General features: G+C 40.3%; 1 protein-coding gene across 1 annotated transcript in view; it reads left to right on the plus strand.

Annotated features, from left to right (window-relative positions):
- Positions 1-18,712, plus strand: part of ARHGEF28 (Rho guanine nucleotide exchange factor 28) — a 316,101-nt gene that overhangs the window by 132,600 nt on the left and 164,789 nt on the right. Inside the window, 1 exon segment of the mRNA XM_059916571.1 lies at positions 17,277-17,460. Within this exon segment, the coding sequence (XP_059772554.1) occupies positions 17,277-17,460 (184 nt within the window).

Consider the following 18,712-nt stretch of genomic DNA (forward strand, 5'->3'; position numbering starts at 1 on the left):
TTACAATTTGTTGCCTGTTTGCCTGGGTGGGTTTTCCTGCCTACTTTTGACCTGAGCCTTGCACTGATCAATCTGGGATCCCTGACTTTCTGAGCCACTCATCTCTGGGCTGATTGATGCCACTCTGTTCCAGGGGGTGAAGAGCTTTTCCTCAAGGAGGGAAGGACTGTTTCTTTGTGGCAGGCTCTTGAGCCAGCTGCTTTGGGCTGTGGCTCCGCTTCCTTTGGTATGTTTTCTTGCTGTAAGAAGGGGATATTGGTGTCCTATTTCCAAATAGGTAGAGTCATTGAGCAAGGAAGAACGTGCAGCCAACTCTGTGGAACACTGAGAAGAAATGTGGCCATGCAGGAAATGTAACCAATGCATTGACATCTTTGAAAATGTCAGTGTCACTTGACAGCATTCATATTTACTATATTTATACTAACTTTTGGAGTTACTTCTGTATGCCCCTTCTTTACTAAAAGACTAAATAGACTCTTAATATCATTAAATAGACTCTTAAAACCATTTGGAATCTGTGTGAACAAAGATATAGATGTTGTATATAAGCTCATACTATGCATGAGGCTACACTGTTCAACAGATACTACTTATGGTGATTACAAATAACATAATTTTATTGGAGATAGAACTATTGCTCTGTATTTTATTGGACACAATCATGTACTATTGCTGTTTTTCTGTATTCTTCCTATGACTTTAGGTTTGTGGTTGGATGATGCTGTTTTTAAGAGTTTCTGCTTCCTGATAAATTCTGGTTACAGGTTGGTTTAAAGTTGATCATGGATTAAGATTAAATGAACTACTCTAGGTAAAAGGGGTATGATTTTTTTTTTAAGCAAAATCAATCATAAGGTCATAAGCCACAATCAGAGAGGATCTCCATTTCTTTCCTTTATTAGGGTTATACTTAAACTCTCCTGGCACTTAAGGATGTTTCTTATTCCTTAAGACCTTGGATGAAAGAAGTCATCCGTGCCTGAATCCCATGTGCTGCACTTAGCTGTGTGGCAGCTGACTGATACGAATGAAGGGGTGGGCTTCCTGAGGGAGTAGATGGTGTCTCTTCTGCCCACCATTATCTCCAGGGACCTAGCGAAGAGCTTGGCACATAACAGGTGCTCAGGAAGTACTTGAATGAATGAGCGGTGTATCCTGAGACCTTTAAGGAGTTGCACATCCTAGATATTGCTATTGTAATTCTCCTGTATGTATAGGAGGAAAAAAATGTTTTCTGGCTAAGCAACTTTATTCATATGTATATACACACATATATTCATATATTCATTGGTGTATATACACGTGTATACATATATTCATTCATATGAGTGTATATATACATATGTATCTATCTATCTATCTATCTATCATCTATCTATATATTATATACTTTCTGGCTAAGGAACTTCATTTGCTTAAGGCTCCTGGCTTTTAAAACAAATTTTATCAATAATATTAGAGGGTATTTTATATTTTGGAAGGCAGACTGATTTTGACAAAGACATAAAACTTTCATAATTTCTCACTAGTCACCATGCTCAAACACATAAGTAAAGAGCCTCAGAGCCTCATGGAGAGGCAGGTGCAGGTCAGCGAGAGGGCTACTTTCCTAGCACAGCAACTCTCTCAGCATAGCAGGTTGGACTCTGCAGTGGTTCAGTCTGTGCCTCTGCAAAATGATAAATTGTTGAAAGTTATGGAACTTCATAATTTCCTATGAACAGCTTAAACTAAGAACCTTCAAAGTGGGATTCATGTTATCCATATGCTGTATTTATTTTTCATCCTAAAATTTAGAAATAAGATTTCATAATCTTCAGTCTGTACATTGACAGTAGTATATGCATACAATTTTCTGGGTTTGGGGCATATGTGCAATTATTTTTGCTGACAGAGATGCATAATCAAATAAGTTTGGAGAAAACTGGGCTAACCACCAAATTGCCAAGGGTTATCTTATTGCCATTTTCATTGATGTTTGGAGATGTGTTCTTGTTTTCCAAGCCTCCATCTGTCATGACCCTTTGGTTTATCCATATCCTTATAACAGACAGATTTATGTCACCAAGATATATAAAAGTATATATTGTATAGATATATGTATTTTCATGAGAAAAATTGGAGCAGTTGCTTTACATGGTGAGACATTGTATTCTATTGGAAAGCAATTCTAGTGTAATACTCATTAAGATTATATGCCAAATCCTCGCCCAGTTGCTTCCTGTCTCTGAGATCATCTGGGCAAGTTATTTTTGTTCTGATGCCACGGTTTTAATTTCTAAAATGAGGCATAATAGTACCCACCTCATTGGCTTGTTGCGATGGTTGAATTAGTGTTTGGTGAAGCTTCTACAACAATGTCTGAACATACTGAGTTCTCAGTAAAAGTTGACTTTCATGTGTGTATGTGAATGGATTTCCATGTATAGAGAGTAGATTGTATGTACATATGTGGAAAACAAATTACAATTGGTCTGGGCAACTGAAGCTACAGGCAAAGGACAAAATCTTGATATTGCAAACAATTCCTTGAAATTTCTAGACTTTCTCTAAGAACAGTTTGTAGTACTTGAGGTAACATTGCTTGCAGCCTAGACTTGTAACAGAACTTCTCTACAACATCAGTGTTGAGGGACAAGGTTAACACTCCTTTTTCTTTTCAGTCCTCTGATTAGATCAATTCCATCCCCCTGTCTGCTAGTTTGCTGATCCTTTCTTCCACTTGATCTAGTTTGCTGTTGAATTCTTCTTTTGAATTTTTCATTTCAGGTATTGTATTCTCCGGCTCTGTGATTTCTGTTTGGTACTTTTTAACATTTTCTGTCTCTTTGTTGAAATTCTCACTTTGTTCATGTGTTGCTGTCCTGACCTCAGTGAGCATCTTTGTTATTTTGAACTCTATCAGATAAGTCACTTATTTCCATTTCATTAAGATCAGTTTCTGGAGATTTATCTTGTTCTTTTGTTTGGAACTTATTCTGTTTCTCCATTTTCCTTGACTCTGTTTTGGTTTCTGTGCATCAGATAAAAGAGCCACCTCTCCCAGTCTTGACAGACTGGTCTTGTGTAGATGAACCTTGTCAGTCATCCCAGCCCAAGCTCCTGGTTGCCTCTTAAATCTTTGTGCTAGTCCAAGTTGCTGTCTTTGTTCTTAGTGGCTCCCAGTAGTAGAGGGCGTACCAAGACCCATCAGTGTCCTAAGGGGGAGGATCTCAGTCAGCACCTAGATGCAGGCTGATTAGAAGGAATAAGCTGGCAAAGTATGCAGTCAAATCCCTTCCAGGGAAAGACTGGAAGATGGGTGTTTTTGGCTTGCTCCTCTGTGCAGAACCTTGGGGGGATGGTTGCAGCAAGTACTTATGTGTACACCCATTAACAACTGCTTCTTTATCCACCGCAGTCCTGTGGGACTCCTGAGTGCAAGCCCCATTGGCTGTCAATGCCAGGGGATCTGGGACCTGTCTCTTGAGTGACAGCCATAAAAGCAGCTCCTTCCAGAGAGATGCTGGTGACCTGGCTTTATTGTTGAAGTGGACTGGAGCAAGGGAGTGGGGGAATTGCCAACTGGCTTCCTTGGGGTCCAGGGAGAATGACAGCCAGCCCCTAGATGCATTCTACTTAGTTGCTGGACCCTCGGGCAGCAGCTTATAAAGTATGAAGTCAAATCTCTTCCAGGGAAATACTGGGAGATGGGTGTTTCTGCCTGCTTACTCAACACTGAGCCCTGGGGAGACAGCCTGGGTACCTGCTTATATGCCCATCTAGAGCTGCTGCTTTATTTGCTCTAGTCCTGTGGGATTCATGGGTGTAAGTCCTCTTGGCCTTCAGAGCTAGGCGTTTTGGGGGCCCATCCCTCAGGTGGGAGCCTTAAAAGTTGGGGTGCTACATGTATGGTGAAAACCCTTGATTGCTCAGGGAAAAGTTGGGAGTTGGAGGTTCCCTCCTGATTGTATGGCGCTGAGCTGGGGGTGGGGTTTATGGCAAGAGTGTGTCTCAGCCTTTCCTACCCATGTGAGTATGGGTATTTTCTCATCTAGTCCTATGCATGGGAGTCATTGAGCTAGTGACTGGATTTCTCTCAGTGGGAATTGCTCTGTGTGTAGCTGTACATTTGGTACTTCCATGGGAGGAGGGAAGTTCAGGCGTCTCCTATGTCACAATCCTGGTCCTTCCCCTTCAATGCAGTAAAGTTATAACGTAAGCCGTTTAGAATCTCTTACGAGCTCAGTGCATCTTTTTTATTTGTGTTGCTTGTCTTTGAGGCAGATAAATTACATTAGCAAAGTGAGAAATAAACTGTGGCATGTGGCCCACTGGAGTTTATCATGTGTTAATGGTAGGGGCATCGTAAATGGAAAACAGTTTTTTTCCCTAGTAGTTATTTCTCCTAAGACCTGTCCAAAAACTATTTAAAACCTTACTATTCACATTTATTTAAAATTCTTTGTATTTATCTATGTTTTTTAGAGGGGTACAGAGGATGTTACAGAATGAGTAAAATTGATTTCTGTAATGATTTTGTCGTGGAAGAGTCTGATGGAAGCCTTACTATGAAGCATTACTGTATTTCCTTGCCTTTTATAATAAATCGCTTATTTTCCTTTCTTTTCAAACACTAAGAGTTATCAGGAAGGCCTGAGAACCTGTAGAAGGGCCAGAATCTGTGCAGAGTATTGTGTCTTATGAAGAAAAGCAGAGCCTTTCCTTGGCCCTGCATCTTACCCATCATTACTCACAATGCAACTAAGTTACTCTCCTAGGGAAGGAAATATCCTGTGTTTTATTTAATTTTGTGCCATAAATAAAATTGGATTTCTGTTTCATAAAATTAAACTCATTCTTTCTGTGAAATAGCTTTTATGATAAAAGCTTCTGCAGGGTCTCAGTGCCTCACATTTACAGTAAAACTTGAAGTAGTAATATATTATCCCATAAAATTTCATGATTAACTTTTTTGTTCTGGATTTTTTGCTTGTTTGTGTTTTGGACAGAAATCTTTTCTCAGAGATTGGCATAATTTTGACAATTAGGTTAACTGGCATAAAATAATCTTTTTTTATTCTGTTGGTGCTCAGATAACTTGAGTTAAAGTCTTCCCTTCCTGCTCAATCAAATTACTTCCTATCACTTGTGTGTCCAGAAGCCTGACGTGGCTGGCAAGCACCAAACTTGCCATCACCAGTGGGGAGGCTGCAATTTGAGTAAAGATCCCAAAGGGACTACAAATGCCATCTTGGAGGACTGATGGCCTTGCCCCTGAACATCGTAACTCCTCTCCCAACCTATGGAATTAGGTAGAGCTTGTCTTGATTATGCGTTCTGATTGAAGGAAAAAAAGCCCCTTTACTTAAAAAAAAGGTCATATAAAGTCTCTCTCTCACAGCATATATTTACACTTACAAACCAATATGTAGCAACAATTTGCAGATTCAAGACATTTTCTGCCAAAGTAAATTACTGTTGTGAAAAATGAGTTTAGACTTTTCTGCAGGTCTCTAGGTAAAAGTACTTCATATGTGCAAAGGTCTCCTTAATAGGCAGAAAGAAGTCCTTTGTTGTGGAAGAGATAGAACTCTTCATTAATTACACCAATTATAAAAACATAGCAACCTGTTTTTCAGCTTTATTGAGATATAATTAACATATTTGTGCATGTTTAAGGTGTACAGTGTGTTGATTTGGTGCATTTATATATTGCAAATGACTACCACCATAGCATTAATAACTCCTTACCATCACATAATTACCATTTCTTTTTTGTGGTAAGAACATTTAAGAAAGGTGGCACCATGAATTGAATCTGTAGGGCAAATACATTAAAATTTTTTATAAAGCAAAGAAAATATCTGTTAGATTGCTTTATCAAGTTTAAAGAGTTAAACTTTATTCCTGTCTTTATAGTTGGTTTTATAAGTGGAAGAAGTTTTTAGGGTAAGCCAACTGAGCTTTTGCAACTTCTCTGCAGGGCTGTCTTGGGTACACAGCCAGTGTATTTTGGGCGCTGGCTTCTCATTCTGTAGTTGTATAGTTGGTTGGAGAACTGTCCTCAAAGAGAAGCAATGGATGGAACGGGTAGGACCCACTGAGAACAACTTAGAGAATGTATTATTTTAATGATGAATTCCAAATATCAGATCAAGAGTATGCTCCTTTCCTTGCAAGTAACACCAGTGGAGTTATAGCAACCAGAACATATTTAAACTTGAATCCAGAAATTTGAGAAATGGTGCATTGGTTGCAGAATACATGTTGTAAGGGCAAGTCCAAGTAGTATCTGTAGTAACAAGTCACAGTGTAATGAGTGGTGACTTAAAGGAGAAGGAGAAACCTCATCAGGGGCTATAGGTTTAATGGATAAGGACCACTGTTACTAGGAAGAAGGGTGGTTAGCATGATGCTGTGCTTTATTAGTAGGGTCTTTATAAATTCCCTTTGAAGGAGAATGTTTTTCTCTACTTTACAACTAATGGGGGAAAAAGGAAAAGAAATGCAGTCGACCAAAAGGACTTAGAAAGTTTATAAGAATGGGGGTTATTCAGCAACTGTTAAATGTGTCTTAATAGTTTAGTGTTCCCTTAAGGAGTTTGAAGAGCAATCGTAATATTGCTTATCTGCAGGAAACGCCATTAAGTGAGAAGTAACAGTTCATTATGAGAGACTCAGTGGGAACTGCCAGTTTTCTGTGACATCTACATTTTGCTTCAAGCCACATACCCGGAATCATCACCTTCTTTCTAGGCAATGAGAGAAGGCAATGTGTGGGCCCGCAATATTTGACAGAGGGAAATATCTGTTTATCTTTCCTTCAGTAGAGGAAAGAGATCTGTAACCAGGAAGAGGCAGAGTTTGTTTAACACTTGAAATGGAGCTTGGCTGTTGTTTTTATCCTTGAATACAGTCTGCCAGCTCTAGAAATCGAAAGGAAATAGAGCAAGGCCCTGTTGGTTGGTCCCCACCTGTGCCATGTCTTGTTAGCCAGGGAATGGTACATTGGATTAGAAGACTTGCGTGCTGTCCCACAGACTATGTGAAATGTCAGCTTTGTCTTTCTGCCCCAAAGCTTTGTCCTGCACCGAAAGTTTGAGATAACATCAGCTTATGTCCTACCAGTGGGTAGGAAACCCATAAAGGATAGATTTATTACAAAATACAAGTTCTTAGGTTTTTTAAAAAATTTTGGAGGAGTTTTAAAATTAATGCATTATGGGTATTGACTAAGTCTGGGATATATGTTTTTCTTGGAAATCTTGACATTTTTCAAGCAGTTGTGTATACACTCAGTATTACTTTCTAGCCTTCTGGCACTTCTGATAGTACCTGGTGGGACAGACATCTCCACACTTTCTTTTCTGACATTTAAAGCTGGTATTATATTCCTTCAGTTGCTAAGGTAACCCACTGGATGACTGCTAGTGGTGGAGAGAATGTTCTTTAAGACAGGTCCTATGGTAAATGGGTAAAATTGTTTCATAATACTTAGCCATGCATATGCACACAAATTTGCATCATTTGTGAAATTTTAAAATCCTTAACCTAAAACGGGTTTCTCTATCTTCCGTTTCTTTTTTTAGCTTTTCATTTTTAAGGAATAGGTTTTTCTGGCAGTAAAGAATTTAACACAGAATTGACCTCTTAAGGAAAAGGACTTTTTTCCCCGTGTCAAATCATTTGGACTTATCCTGCAGTTAAGTCAGTCAACTCTCATTAAGCACCTTCTCTGTTTAAGGCACTATATTTTAAAGAAGAAAAAGCAGCTTAAACTTTTCCTTAAAAGTTAAGCCTCCTACAGGGCACCAATGGTACTGAGACTGGAGTAGAGAATTACATATTCACTCTCACACATGAGAAATAGAGGAGAGGGTTCTATTCAGGTTATTTTCAGGTTATTTCAGGTTATTTTCTCCCTCTCTCAAAATTTTCAAGGAAAAAAAACATGTAAATGGAAGCTTTTATTTTCAAACACCCATCCCTAATATGCTTCCCAGCGGATTCAAGAAAGTAGAAGGTTTTGAAATTTACCTCTGGGTGGCAGTGTTCCATCCCTGGCTCTTCTCCTCTGGGAACCCTTCAAATGTACAGGGCAGTTTTGGGTTGCACACAGGAGACTAAAATTGAATTTGAAAATGACTATAGCCGAGGATTCTCTTAATACTTATCTTGAGTAAAAAAGTTTAACTTTTTGCTGTTTTCATAGATTTCTTTAATAGGATTTGAATGCTGGCAGCTGTCCTTGTACTACTTTATTTAAAAATGAAATAAAATACTGGTTTAAAAACTACCAAATGCTTGGAGGTTAAAAGGCTGATGGTTGAAGATGGGTGGGAGAGGCCTGGCAAAGGGGGCGGGCAGTGAGCCAGAAGTGATGAGATAATCCTAGGGAAATGACCAACCCTGTGTCCTGGTGCAGCGCCCCTTTTACTTGGCCCCAGTGAACTTTACAAGGCCTTGTCTTGACTCTTTCAAATATGGGCCTTGATGTGAGCATGAGGCTATATAGGTAGAAGCCTATATCTTCTGTAATTCTACCCTAGGTTTTAGTTCATAATGATTCTCACATGCCTACTTTCTCTTCCCCACATCTATAGCTGGAGCAGCTTTTATTTTGCAGGTTTGTCATGAGGGTGTGTGTGTGTATGTGCATGTGGAGACAGATGAGGCCAACATCTGGAGAGTGGGGTGCAGGCCTGAGCCCTGAGGATTGGTGAGGCTTAGTTTCCTTCTGCGTGCTTTTCCCGACTCTCAGCTTGTTGATTTATTCAAGTTCTATCTTTTCTGCCCTTCTTTTCTTGGGTTTGTCTTTTATCTAATTATCTTTGCCTAATTGGAAGCATAACAGTTAGGAACTTGAGTTTTAAAGGTAGAAAAGCCTGGGTTCAGATCCTTGATGCTCCATTTACTATCTGAGTGAGCTCGGGCAATTGCATAATTGTGTCAAGCCTCAGTTTCTGCCCCTACCTTGTTCAGTGCCTGTCAGGATTAAATGAGATAACACATGTAAGTTGCTTAATAAATGTTAGATGGAAACAGTAAATATAAAGTCCTTGTAGTCATTGGCACCTAGCAAGAATGAAATAAAGGTGCATGTTGTGGTTTATTTTCCTTCATGGGTAACAGCTGCCATCTGGACTTCTAATTAACTTTTCCCAACCTTCCACCCTCACTCTTACCCCAGGTAGGCTTCGTCTTATACATTGACTTCCTGTTTGGTTTATCCCATTTATCTTCTCCTTCTCTCACCAGAATATCCCTTCCTGAGTGCGCCCCTGTGCTGAAGGAGGGGATAAGATCTCCCACTAAAGTTGTAGCTCATACCCACAAAGTTTAGTATTTCTCAATCTCGGCTTGGCTGTTTCCTGGTTGTGCTTGAATTCAGAATCCCAATGCAAACTTCAAAAGGCCATTTCCAAGATATGATGAGTCTGTGCTTTTTCTTCTTGTCAATAATAAAGTTAGACTGCAGTGTATTTTCATTTGTCACCCAAACAGAACAGGGTTCCTGGAGGGTCACTTGGAAGGGTGCCTGGGAATTCCACAGGCTCACCTGTGCTGTGAGGGGAGAGCAGAAGAATGCCCAATGCATAGTATGCTGTCAACAAATATCTACTGAATGAATTAATGGTAGATGTAAATCAGAGCCTTGGAGAAATATTAACAAATGAAAAAAATTCTATTGCACAGGCTGGAAAAGCTGGTATGACATAATTGCTGCTTATGGCACCTAATGACCGCCTGCTGCCCAAGCCATGGGGCTGTAGCACATTTGTCTTATGGCACGTCTGGTGTCTTTCATTTTTTTTTTTAAATAAATTTATGTATTTTATTTATTTATTTTTGGCTGTGTTGGGTCTTCGTTGCTGCGCGCGGGCTTTCTCTAGTTGAGATGAGCAGGGGCTACTCTTTGTTGTGGTGCGCGGGCTTCTCATTGCGGTGGCTTCTCTTGTTGCAGAGCATGGGCTCTACGTGCACGGGCTTCAGTAGTTGTGGCTCGCGGGCTCTAGAGTGCAGGCTTAGTGGTTGTGGTGCACGGGCTTAGTTGCTCTGCGGCATGTGGGATCTTCCCGGATCAGGGCTCGAACCCGTGTTCCCTGTATTGGCAGGCAGATTCTTAACCACTGCACCACCAGGGAAGCCCTGGTGTCTTTCATTGATGCAATTATAGTGCCTCTTAAGCACATAACTAGTTCCCTTAAATTATAACCAGAGGAAAACTGCTTGCAAATAGGTCTATGTAGTGACTCTTTATTGTATTTTTGTATTAAGAAGATCAGACAAATATGTATGAATGGTAAATCCCCCCATACAGCCTCTCTTAGTTCTTGAGACCCCTGTCCCATATGTTATTTTCGTTATAGTCTGCTGACAATCTTGGATACTAGGCTGAGCAGATACTCCTTTCCTTTTTTTAAATTTATTTATTTATTTATCTATCTATCTATCTATTTATTTATTTATTTTTGGCTGCGTTGGGTCTCCATTGCTGCATGCGGGCTTTCTCTAGTTGCGGTGAGCAGGGGCTACCCTTCATTGCGGTGCGTGGTCTTCTCATTGTGGTGGATTTTCTTGTTGCGGAGCACGGGCTCTAGGCACGCTGGCTTCAGTAGTTGTGACACATGGGCTCAGGAGTTGTGGCTCACGGGCTCTAGAGAACAGGCTCAGTAGTTGCGGCGCACGGGCTTAGTTGCTCCGCAGCATGCGGGATCTTCCCGGACCAGGGCTCCCCTGCATTGGCAGGTGGATTCTTAACCACTGCACCGTCAGGGAAGTCCCTCCTTCTTTCCTTTTACAGATCAAGCAACTTAAAACTTGAGAATTCAGTGGTCTTTCCAAAGCTACGTCCCTGTAAGTGTTCAACTCCAGATCTTTCAGCTATTTAATCTGCTTCCATTGCACTACACAGTGTTGTGTCTGGCTTCTTAATATCTTGTGTTGTTGTCCACGTTGTATAAGTCACTCTGGAAACGTCCCCAGATTGTGAAAGCCAGAAATTGTATTACCATCTTTGAATTCTGGTAAGGACTTTTTAGTGTTTCAGCTGATTTAGTACTAGTTTCACAAGGTAAGTATAACCAACCTATATGAGGTACAAAATCCATGAAGTGCATTCCAGTACTGTATATCAAAATGTGAATTTTCTGGAATGATTGTGTGTGTGGTTGGTGTTTTCCCAGATTTTCAGTCAGGAGTTGCTGTAATCTGAGTGTCTCAAATGTGTCTGATGCAGAGCAGACGCTTCGGGAAGCTAAAACCTGCCATTATGCTTTTTCAGTCCTCTTCTATCTTTTGGCTATATGATCCCACCATGCCTCACATTGCTATTGTGCTCCAAGGGACGTCCTGTTTCCATATCTTTCCTATGAGTGTGTTTATATTTGCAGTTACTATCCTAGACTCACCAACCTCCGATCTTCCGTATGGAAGGCTGATTTGTTTATAACACACCAAAGCCCCCATCAGAGCTACCCAAAGGGAAGATGCCATAATATACAACTTCTCCTCCCGTTCTCATTAAGAGTGCTGAAAAATATCAGAGATTGTGTGTGATGCTCATGCCAAATACTGTCTTCCACTCTCCATGTAAATTTTTGCTAATATTTTTTTCATTCTCTTTCTGCTCATCATTTTTGTATTTTATAAACATCTGTAAACTTTCAAATCATGATACATGATGTAGGTTGATTAACCTGTAGAGCAGTTTCCTTGTAGGTCAGATAGTTTATTTATTTCTGTTCACACTCTTTGTGTAAGCCTAGAGCTATAGTTTATCAGACAGGATTTCATGGGCAAGATATTTATTTTATTGCAAACTAAAGTGGGCTGGCCATGTGCTTCCCCTTTGTGTCCACGGTGCCTGGCATATGGTAGTAGTTTGACTCAATGTTTGTCTGCTCAATGACTTAGATGCACAAATTGAGACCTCTATGAATGTATATGTGGCTTTGGAAACCAGAGCAGAACTTATTTTAATTGATAGGATTTATTTTTTTAATTCATTAAAAAAATGAATTAAAAAATATATTTTGTTCATAAGCTTACAGGGTTGAATACATTTCAGTGGCTCTACTCAGGAGTTATGAAATATTAGTAAACCTTACAAAGTAGAAGGACTTCTGAATTAACTTGTTTAAAAATAACATTTGCTTCTAGATTATTGTCCCCATCACAGTTTTAGTATTTTGCTAAATGTTTAAGGCCGTATCTTGGCTTGGCAGCAAGTGATGTAGATTAAAAATAACTTGTAAAAGTCACAAACTTTTTTTGGTCTTATTCGTTGGTGAAATTTGCTAGCTAATAAAATCTTAAGAGATGATTGGAAAGACAGTGGTATAAAAAGGAGGCATAGATATGGATTTTGTTAACCAGATGTTTAAAGTAGCAAATCTCAACCCTGGCTTTTACTTAGAATCACTTTGGAATCTTTAGAAAAGATTGATGCTTGGGGGGCACTTCCCTGGTGGTCCAGTGGTTAAGAATCTGCCTTCCAATGCAGGGGACGCGGGTTCGATCCCTGGTCAGGAAACTAAGATCCCACATGCTGCGGGGCTACTGAGCCCACGTGCCACAACCAGAGGGCCCACGTGCCGCAACTGCAGAGCCCACGTGCTCTTGGAGCCCGCGCACCACAACGAAAGATCCCGTGTGCCGCAACTAAGACCCGAAGCGGCCAAAAATAAATAAATACATACATACATACATACATACATACATACGTATTAAAAAAAAGACTGATGCTTGGGCCCTACCCTAGAATTTTAATTGTTCTGAGGAGGGCCTTGAACACAACTATGTGGGGGTGAATGGGAAGAGAGAGGGAGAGACATACAGACATCATTGGACCCCAGAAGTACCAACACCCCTCATTCTTTCCCAGCCACATTCAACTTTTTCCCCTTGGAGTTATTATGCTGACTTTTAGAGTAACCGTTACCTGGTTTTTCCTTATAGTTTTACTACCCACGTATTCGTATATAATATGGTTTGTTTTCACTTTTTAAAAACTTCATGTTAATTAAAACATATTCTGTGTATTCTTTTGTGACTTTTCCTCTTCAACATTATATTTCTTGGTTTCTTCTATATTGGTCTGTAATTCGTTTTTATTGTTAGAATACTTGTGTATGATTATACTGCAACTTATTCTATTGTTGATTAAGTGATTAATCAAGTGATTAAGATCACTTCTACTTTTGACCATTTTACATTTTTATGCATGCTTCCAGGTGCATACAAAGCATTGCCCTCACTGGGGCTTGTATCTAGGAGTGGAATTGCTCAGCTATAAGACATTAGTTTCTTCAAATTTATCAGATTATACCACAATGTTTTCCAAAGTGGGTGTATCAATTTACATTTCCTCTAGCAGTGCATGTGAGTTCCTGAGGCCCTGATAATTTATTTTTCAATCTTCCAGCCTGAATTTCCTGCTACCTTAAAGGCACAGTCAAACCTTGTGTAGGTGTGATAATGGTCCCAAGTTTGGACTGAACAGTACATAAAATCAGCTCCTTCAGTAACAACCAAACGGGCCACCCCTGCTCTTGTGCCTCAGGTGCTCCGGAAGGACTCTTGGTCTGTGCTGTATTTCACGGATCTTTGATCCCCAAAGAGTCAAGGCAAGGATGAGTATTCCTAGGACCTTGGGTCTTTGACGTGACAGCCTCATTTTCCAGGCAGAGAAACTGAGGTGTGGCAGAGTGAGAGGCGTGGGCTTTGAGCCTCTCTGCCTGGCACAGGGACAGATGAACCCCACTTTATGCCATGATGGGTATGTTGATTGAACGTCACAGCCTGCTGTTCCTTTTTGTGTCTGGGTGATCTTGCTCCCAGGATGGTACAGGTCACACCTTTGAATGGTTTCCATTAGAGCAATTATTAGTAATTCTGCTTTAGTTACACTAGTTCAAATAACTCCTGGTACCAAATAAACAGGAAGAGACAAATTTATTTGGTTAAAAAACCCGTTCCTTTTAATTAAACACCCCCATGTCTACCAAATTGTAGAACCCCTTTCCACAGCTTGTTTTCCTGACTCCTGTTAAGAATCTGAAACTCTGTAGCAAGCAGAATTATTTATATATGTCATGATGTTTCCTATTTCAAGCTGTTTGCCTGATTCTGGGCTCTGAACTTGTATACTGAGTGATAAAACTCTTTCTTAACACATTTGGGGCAGCCTTTTGTTTCTTCAAACATCAGAAGATCTTCTCTTCCCTGGATTTGGAGGGACGGAGAGGGGCAGCAGTGAGCACTCAGTCCCACATGTTTGCTGTCCTCTCACATTGAACAAGATATGAGGATGGAGCCAGAAAGGAGAGAACAGGGAGCTGGGCTAGCAAACAGGCCTGGGAAGCTCTGCTGGTGCAGGAGTCGGGTTGGGTACAGTGAACTGCAGCCCAGGTTGGAGGGTATTTAGGGTCTTGCTCCAGGCACTATATATAGGGAGTGCCATATAAATGGTTGACACCGTACTGCCTTTATCAGTGGTATGATTTTAAAAGGGAACCCGAAGGGTTTAGGAACCGGGCCGCACAGCAGGAGGTGAGCGGTGGGCAAGCTAGCAAAGCTTCATCTGTCGCTCCCCATCACTCGCTTTACCCCTGAACCATCCTCCTCCTACCCCGTCTGTGGAAAAATTGTCTTCCACGAAACTGGTCCCTGGTGACAGAAAGGCTGTGGACCACTGGTTTAGATGTTCCCTTTTGGTCGTATTTTTCTTGGAAAAAAATTGTATCTCGTATAACCATGGGCATTTCTCCCTAGGTTCAGACTGAGATCCATGACTTAGAAATTCCATCCTCATGTGGCTGGTTACAACCTCGTGCTTCATGCTGACTGGTACATTGGGCAGTGTACTCGTGTGTGTGTGTGTGTGTGTGTGTGTGTGTGTGTGTGTGTGTGTATTGTTACCTGATCCTAACAAGTCTCTTCACGATTATTATTTAAGGAGGAAAAAAAGTGTAAATGTTACCAAACATGCCTTGTTCGGAATCTGTTAAGAGTAAAAACCTTACTTTCTAATTAAGTGAGTTTAAAGATCAAAGACTTAAAGGATAAAATAATTAAAGATAAGTTCTTTAATAGCCTTTAGAAGATAGCAAGTATATTAAACAGATGTCTGGTGGGGTGCACTGCTTTGTCTGTTTTCAGATGTCATTTTACTGAGGGGGGGTCTGTGCTGTGTCACACAGATGGATGATGGAGCAAATATACAGTGAAGTCTGTGGCATTTACATATTTGAAATATAATGCTTTATGCTCATTGGTCTAGATATAGAAATAGTATAAACCAACTAAAAATGTAAGCTAAGCAGTTTTCTTTTGCAACCATGTGCTGCGGAGTACTTCCTTCTGATTGTTTCAGACTAGAGTTTTGTTGGATGCTGGCTCCACACACATCACCATCACAACCTGCTAGTAAGACAAAGCTGAGTTTATTGCCGGCCTTGATAAGGGAGAACTCTGCCTCCATTGAGCCTTAGCAGAATCTTGAAGGGGGAAGGCAAGGTTGGGATTTGTTGAGAACTCGAAGTTTGGTTTAATGAGGGTCTTTGGATGCAGGGGAGGAGTGATGGCAAGGGGGTGTCAGGGAAGGGATTTTGATTAGGTTTAGATAAGGATCACGATATAGTAGTTAAAGACTGGTTTTGCGGCTTAAACTGTCAATGCTTCCTGCTAAAGAGTTGATGGGCCTTGAAGGAAGTTCCTCTGACGAACAGTCAGTCTTTGCCTAGGCAAGAGTCTCCTGGACCGGTGAAGTTATGCTAATGAAGACGACGGAATAGCAAAATCATATTAGTGTAGACGGTAAGCTGGGTGGAGAAGTAGGTAGTTTTTGTCTTCAGTGTCCAAGCTGTGTGGGAGTATGTACTTTGTGTTCACAGATTTTTCTCAGGAGGTATCAGAGGTAGAAAACTAAGAATGATAGATGCTCCAAGTAGCAGCTGTAGCCATGTATTAAAAGCTAACTGTCATGGGTGGTCATCAGGGAAAGAGCCATTGGTCATTTATTCTTTCAACGAGCAAATATTTATAGAGCACATACACATGCCAGGCACTGTGCTAGGATAAAAGACAGATAAGGTCCTACCCTGTTGGGCCTTCCACTCCAGTGTGATGCAGCATCCTCTGGATCTCCTTCAGATTACAGAGAGTCAATAACATTACTTAACTGGAGGGTATGTATAACTCAGATTCTTACTGAGTACTTATTCTGACAGATCTTGAGTGTTAGGATTTTCATGTTCAGTTGTTAAGACTAGGTTTGTTTTAAGGTGTGTCTTGATGTCGATGGAGCTCATGGGCCTAGCTTTTTAAAATGTAAGCAAATGTATTCTTTTACATGTTTCCAATGTAATGTTTATCGTGGGCCAGCTGTGTTCCAGGCACTGAGTCATTTATAGGAGAAATACAGGAGTACAAACTCTATACAAATTAGACAATTTAAACATACACAAATAATTGAGATTTTAGTAGTCAGTTGCCATTCAACTCAATAAATACTGAGTGACTTCAGTTTGCCTATACCATGCTAATGTTAGGAATAAAAAACTTCTAGGATGCCCTCAGCCTGTAAGAAGATACAGTCAGGAAGCAACCATAAGACACAGCGGCAAACACCAACATCAAAAACCCAGACACAAACCAAGCAGGAGCCCGCTAATCAAGGGGGATGTGAAGAGGCACAGGCCGAGTTTTTGAAGCAGAGCACTGGTGTGTGTGGCGTTGGCAACACTGAAATAATCCCAAAGCTCTAATAAATGGGTAGAAGTACGTCCACAAAGTTTGAGAGAGACCATGGACTCAGAGCCCATTTCTGCCCCAGCTGCTGACCTCTGAGGACAAAAAGTGGAAATGGAGGCTCCTGGACACTCTTGGCCTCTAGTAGCCTGTCCTGCTAGGGTAACAGCATCTCCTTAGAGGACACCTTGGAAATTGACGATGTCTGTTTCCAAAGGATGGTGTGCTCCTAGCACTTGTTTTCCATGGATGACCTCACTGAACATGAGTGAAAGGTGACGCGAACGTGCACCATAGTGCATAGAACAACATTGTACCAGTGATGAGCGAAGCTGCCTCCAGCACCTGCCTGACCTTGCACAAATCACTTGACCTCTCCACATTGGTAAAATGAGGTTTCTGGATTAGATGCTTTTGATCGTTCCTTCCAGCTCTGACATGTTTACTATTACTATTCTTACTTTGACAATCCCTTTGATGAAATATATAAGACAAACTTTTTAAATGAAGGAACTCATATTACATGTTTTTCTTTTCAGTTTCTCTACATAGAGAGTCTCTTCTGCATCTGGCTGTGAGATGGGGCCTTGCTAAGCTTTCCCAGTTCCTCCTGTGTCTCCCTGGAGGAGTCCAGGCCTTGGCTTTACCCAACGAGGAGGGTGCCACGCCATTAGACTTAGCTTTACGTGGTGGATGCTCCAAGCTGTTTGAAGACATCACAGAGTGAGTTTGGATACCTGATAGATTCTCTCTCAATCTGCTTCTCTGAAGTCTTCCAAGCATTATGGAAAAATTAAAATAACCAAACCACGAGCTAACATAGGTTTATATTTTACCATTAGTCCCCATCTATAAAGTACAGATATACATATCATACATAAACAGATATACAGATATATTTGGTATTCACATTTCATGGGGGAGAGGGAGTCAGGAAAAATGTCTTAAAAGGCTCCATGGTTGGGGGGCTAGCTATAAGAAGAAAAAAAGTTGGGAAACACTAGCCTAACCCCTACTTATCTTTCAGGTTTTCGCTTAAATGTCACTTCTTCAGAGAGGCCTTCTATGTTATGGTCTTTTACAATTATGATTAATTTACAGTATTAATTGTGATTAAAATTATGATTAATTTATAATATAAATCAATTTATAATTTTATATATATAGTCATCGTTTATTTCATATATGTCTCCATCCTAAATCATTTGAGGACTGAAACTATTTCTGTTTTACCAACTGTGTTCAGCATATACATTCATTGAAAGAATATAAGTTTTTGTTGAATCAATGAATAACAAACAAACCCCAAGATACTATGTAGCCAATGGGCTGGTTATTAGGATCTAGAAATAATGGAAATGAAATAATTTGTCAACTGTAAAGTTCTCTATGTTGAGGATGATACCAACACTTTTAATGTTTGTTACTTAGAATGGTTCAGATTGGTCATTATATCCTATACAGTGATTTCCTTGACTTAACATGTGGTAAAAAATAAGTGGGAAACTACAATGAAAATGACAAATTACTACATAAATATTAAATATTATCAATGTTATTACATGGTGTGTCTTAATGGACTGGTATGTTTCATTTGTCCCATGGAACTCAATGTAATTAATTTACGGTCGTATGCTACCTAAGTGAATGTTGAAGTCACAGCTTTCTGTTTATTTTTGTTCTTACTTGGTCAAGTGACTGCCAACTAAGGAAAGAGCCCATCCCAATGGAATTGCCTTTATCTTTGCTCTACCGTGACCCCACTTTCTTTAGCTAAAAAGGGCAAGGCAGGACCACTTCCTCTGACTTTGTCATTGTGGATAGTTCAGGGTTACACTGAGGACCTGGAGCCTCACTTCATCTTTGGTAGCTTTGTATCTTTCTATTATGTCCAAGACCAGAAGATGACATGTGTTTTTAAAGTTTACACATCCTCTGTGTCAAAAAAACAAACAAACAACCTAATCAAGAAATG

Source organism: Balaenoptera ricei, chromosome 3 (assembly GCF_028023285.1).
Source record: "Balaenoptera ricei isolate mBalRic1 chromosome 3, mBalRic1.hap2, whole genome shotgun sequence".
Taxonomy (NCBI): Eukaryota; Metazoa; Chordata; class Mammalia; order Artiodactyla; family Balaenopteridae; genus Balaenoptera; species Balaenoptera ricei.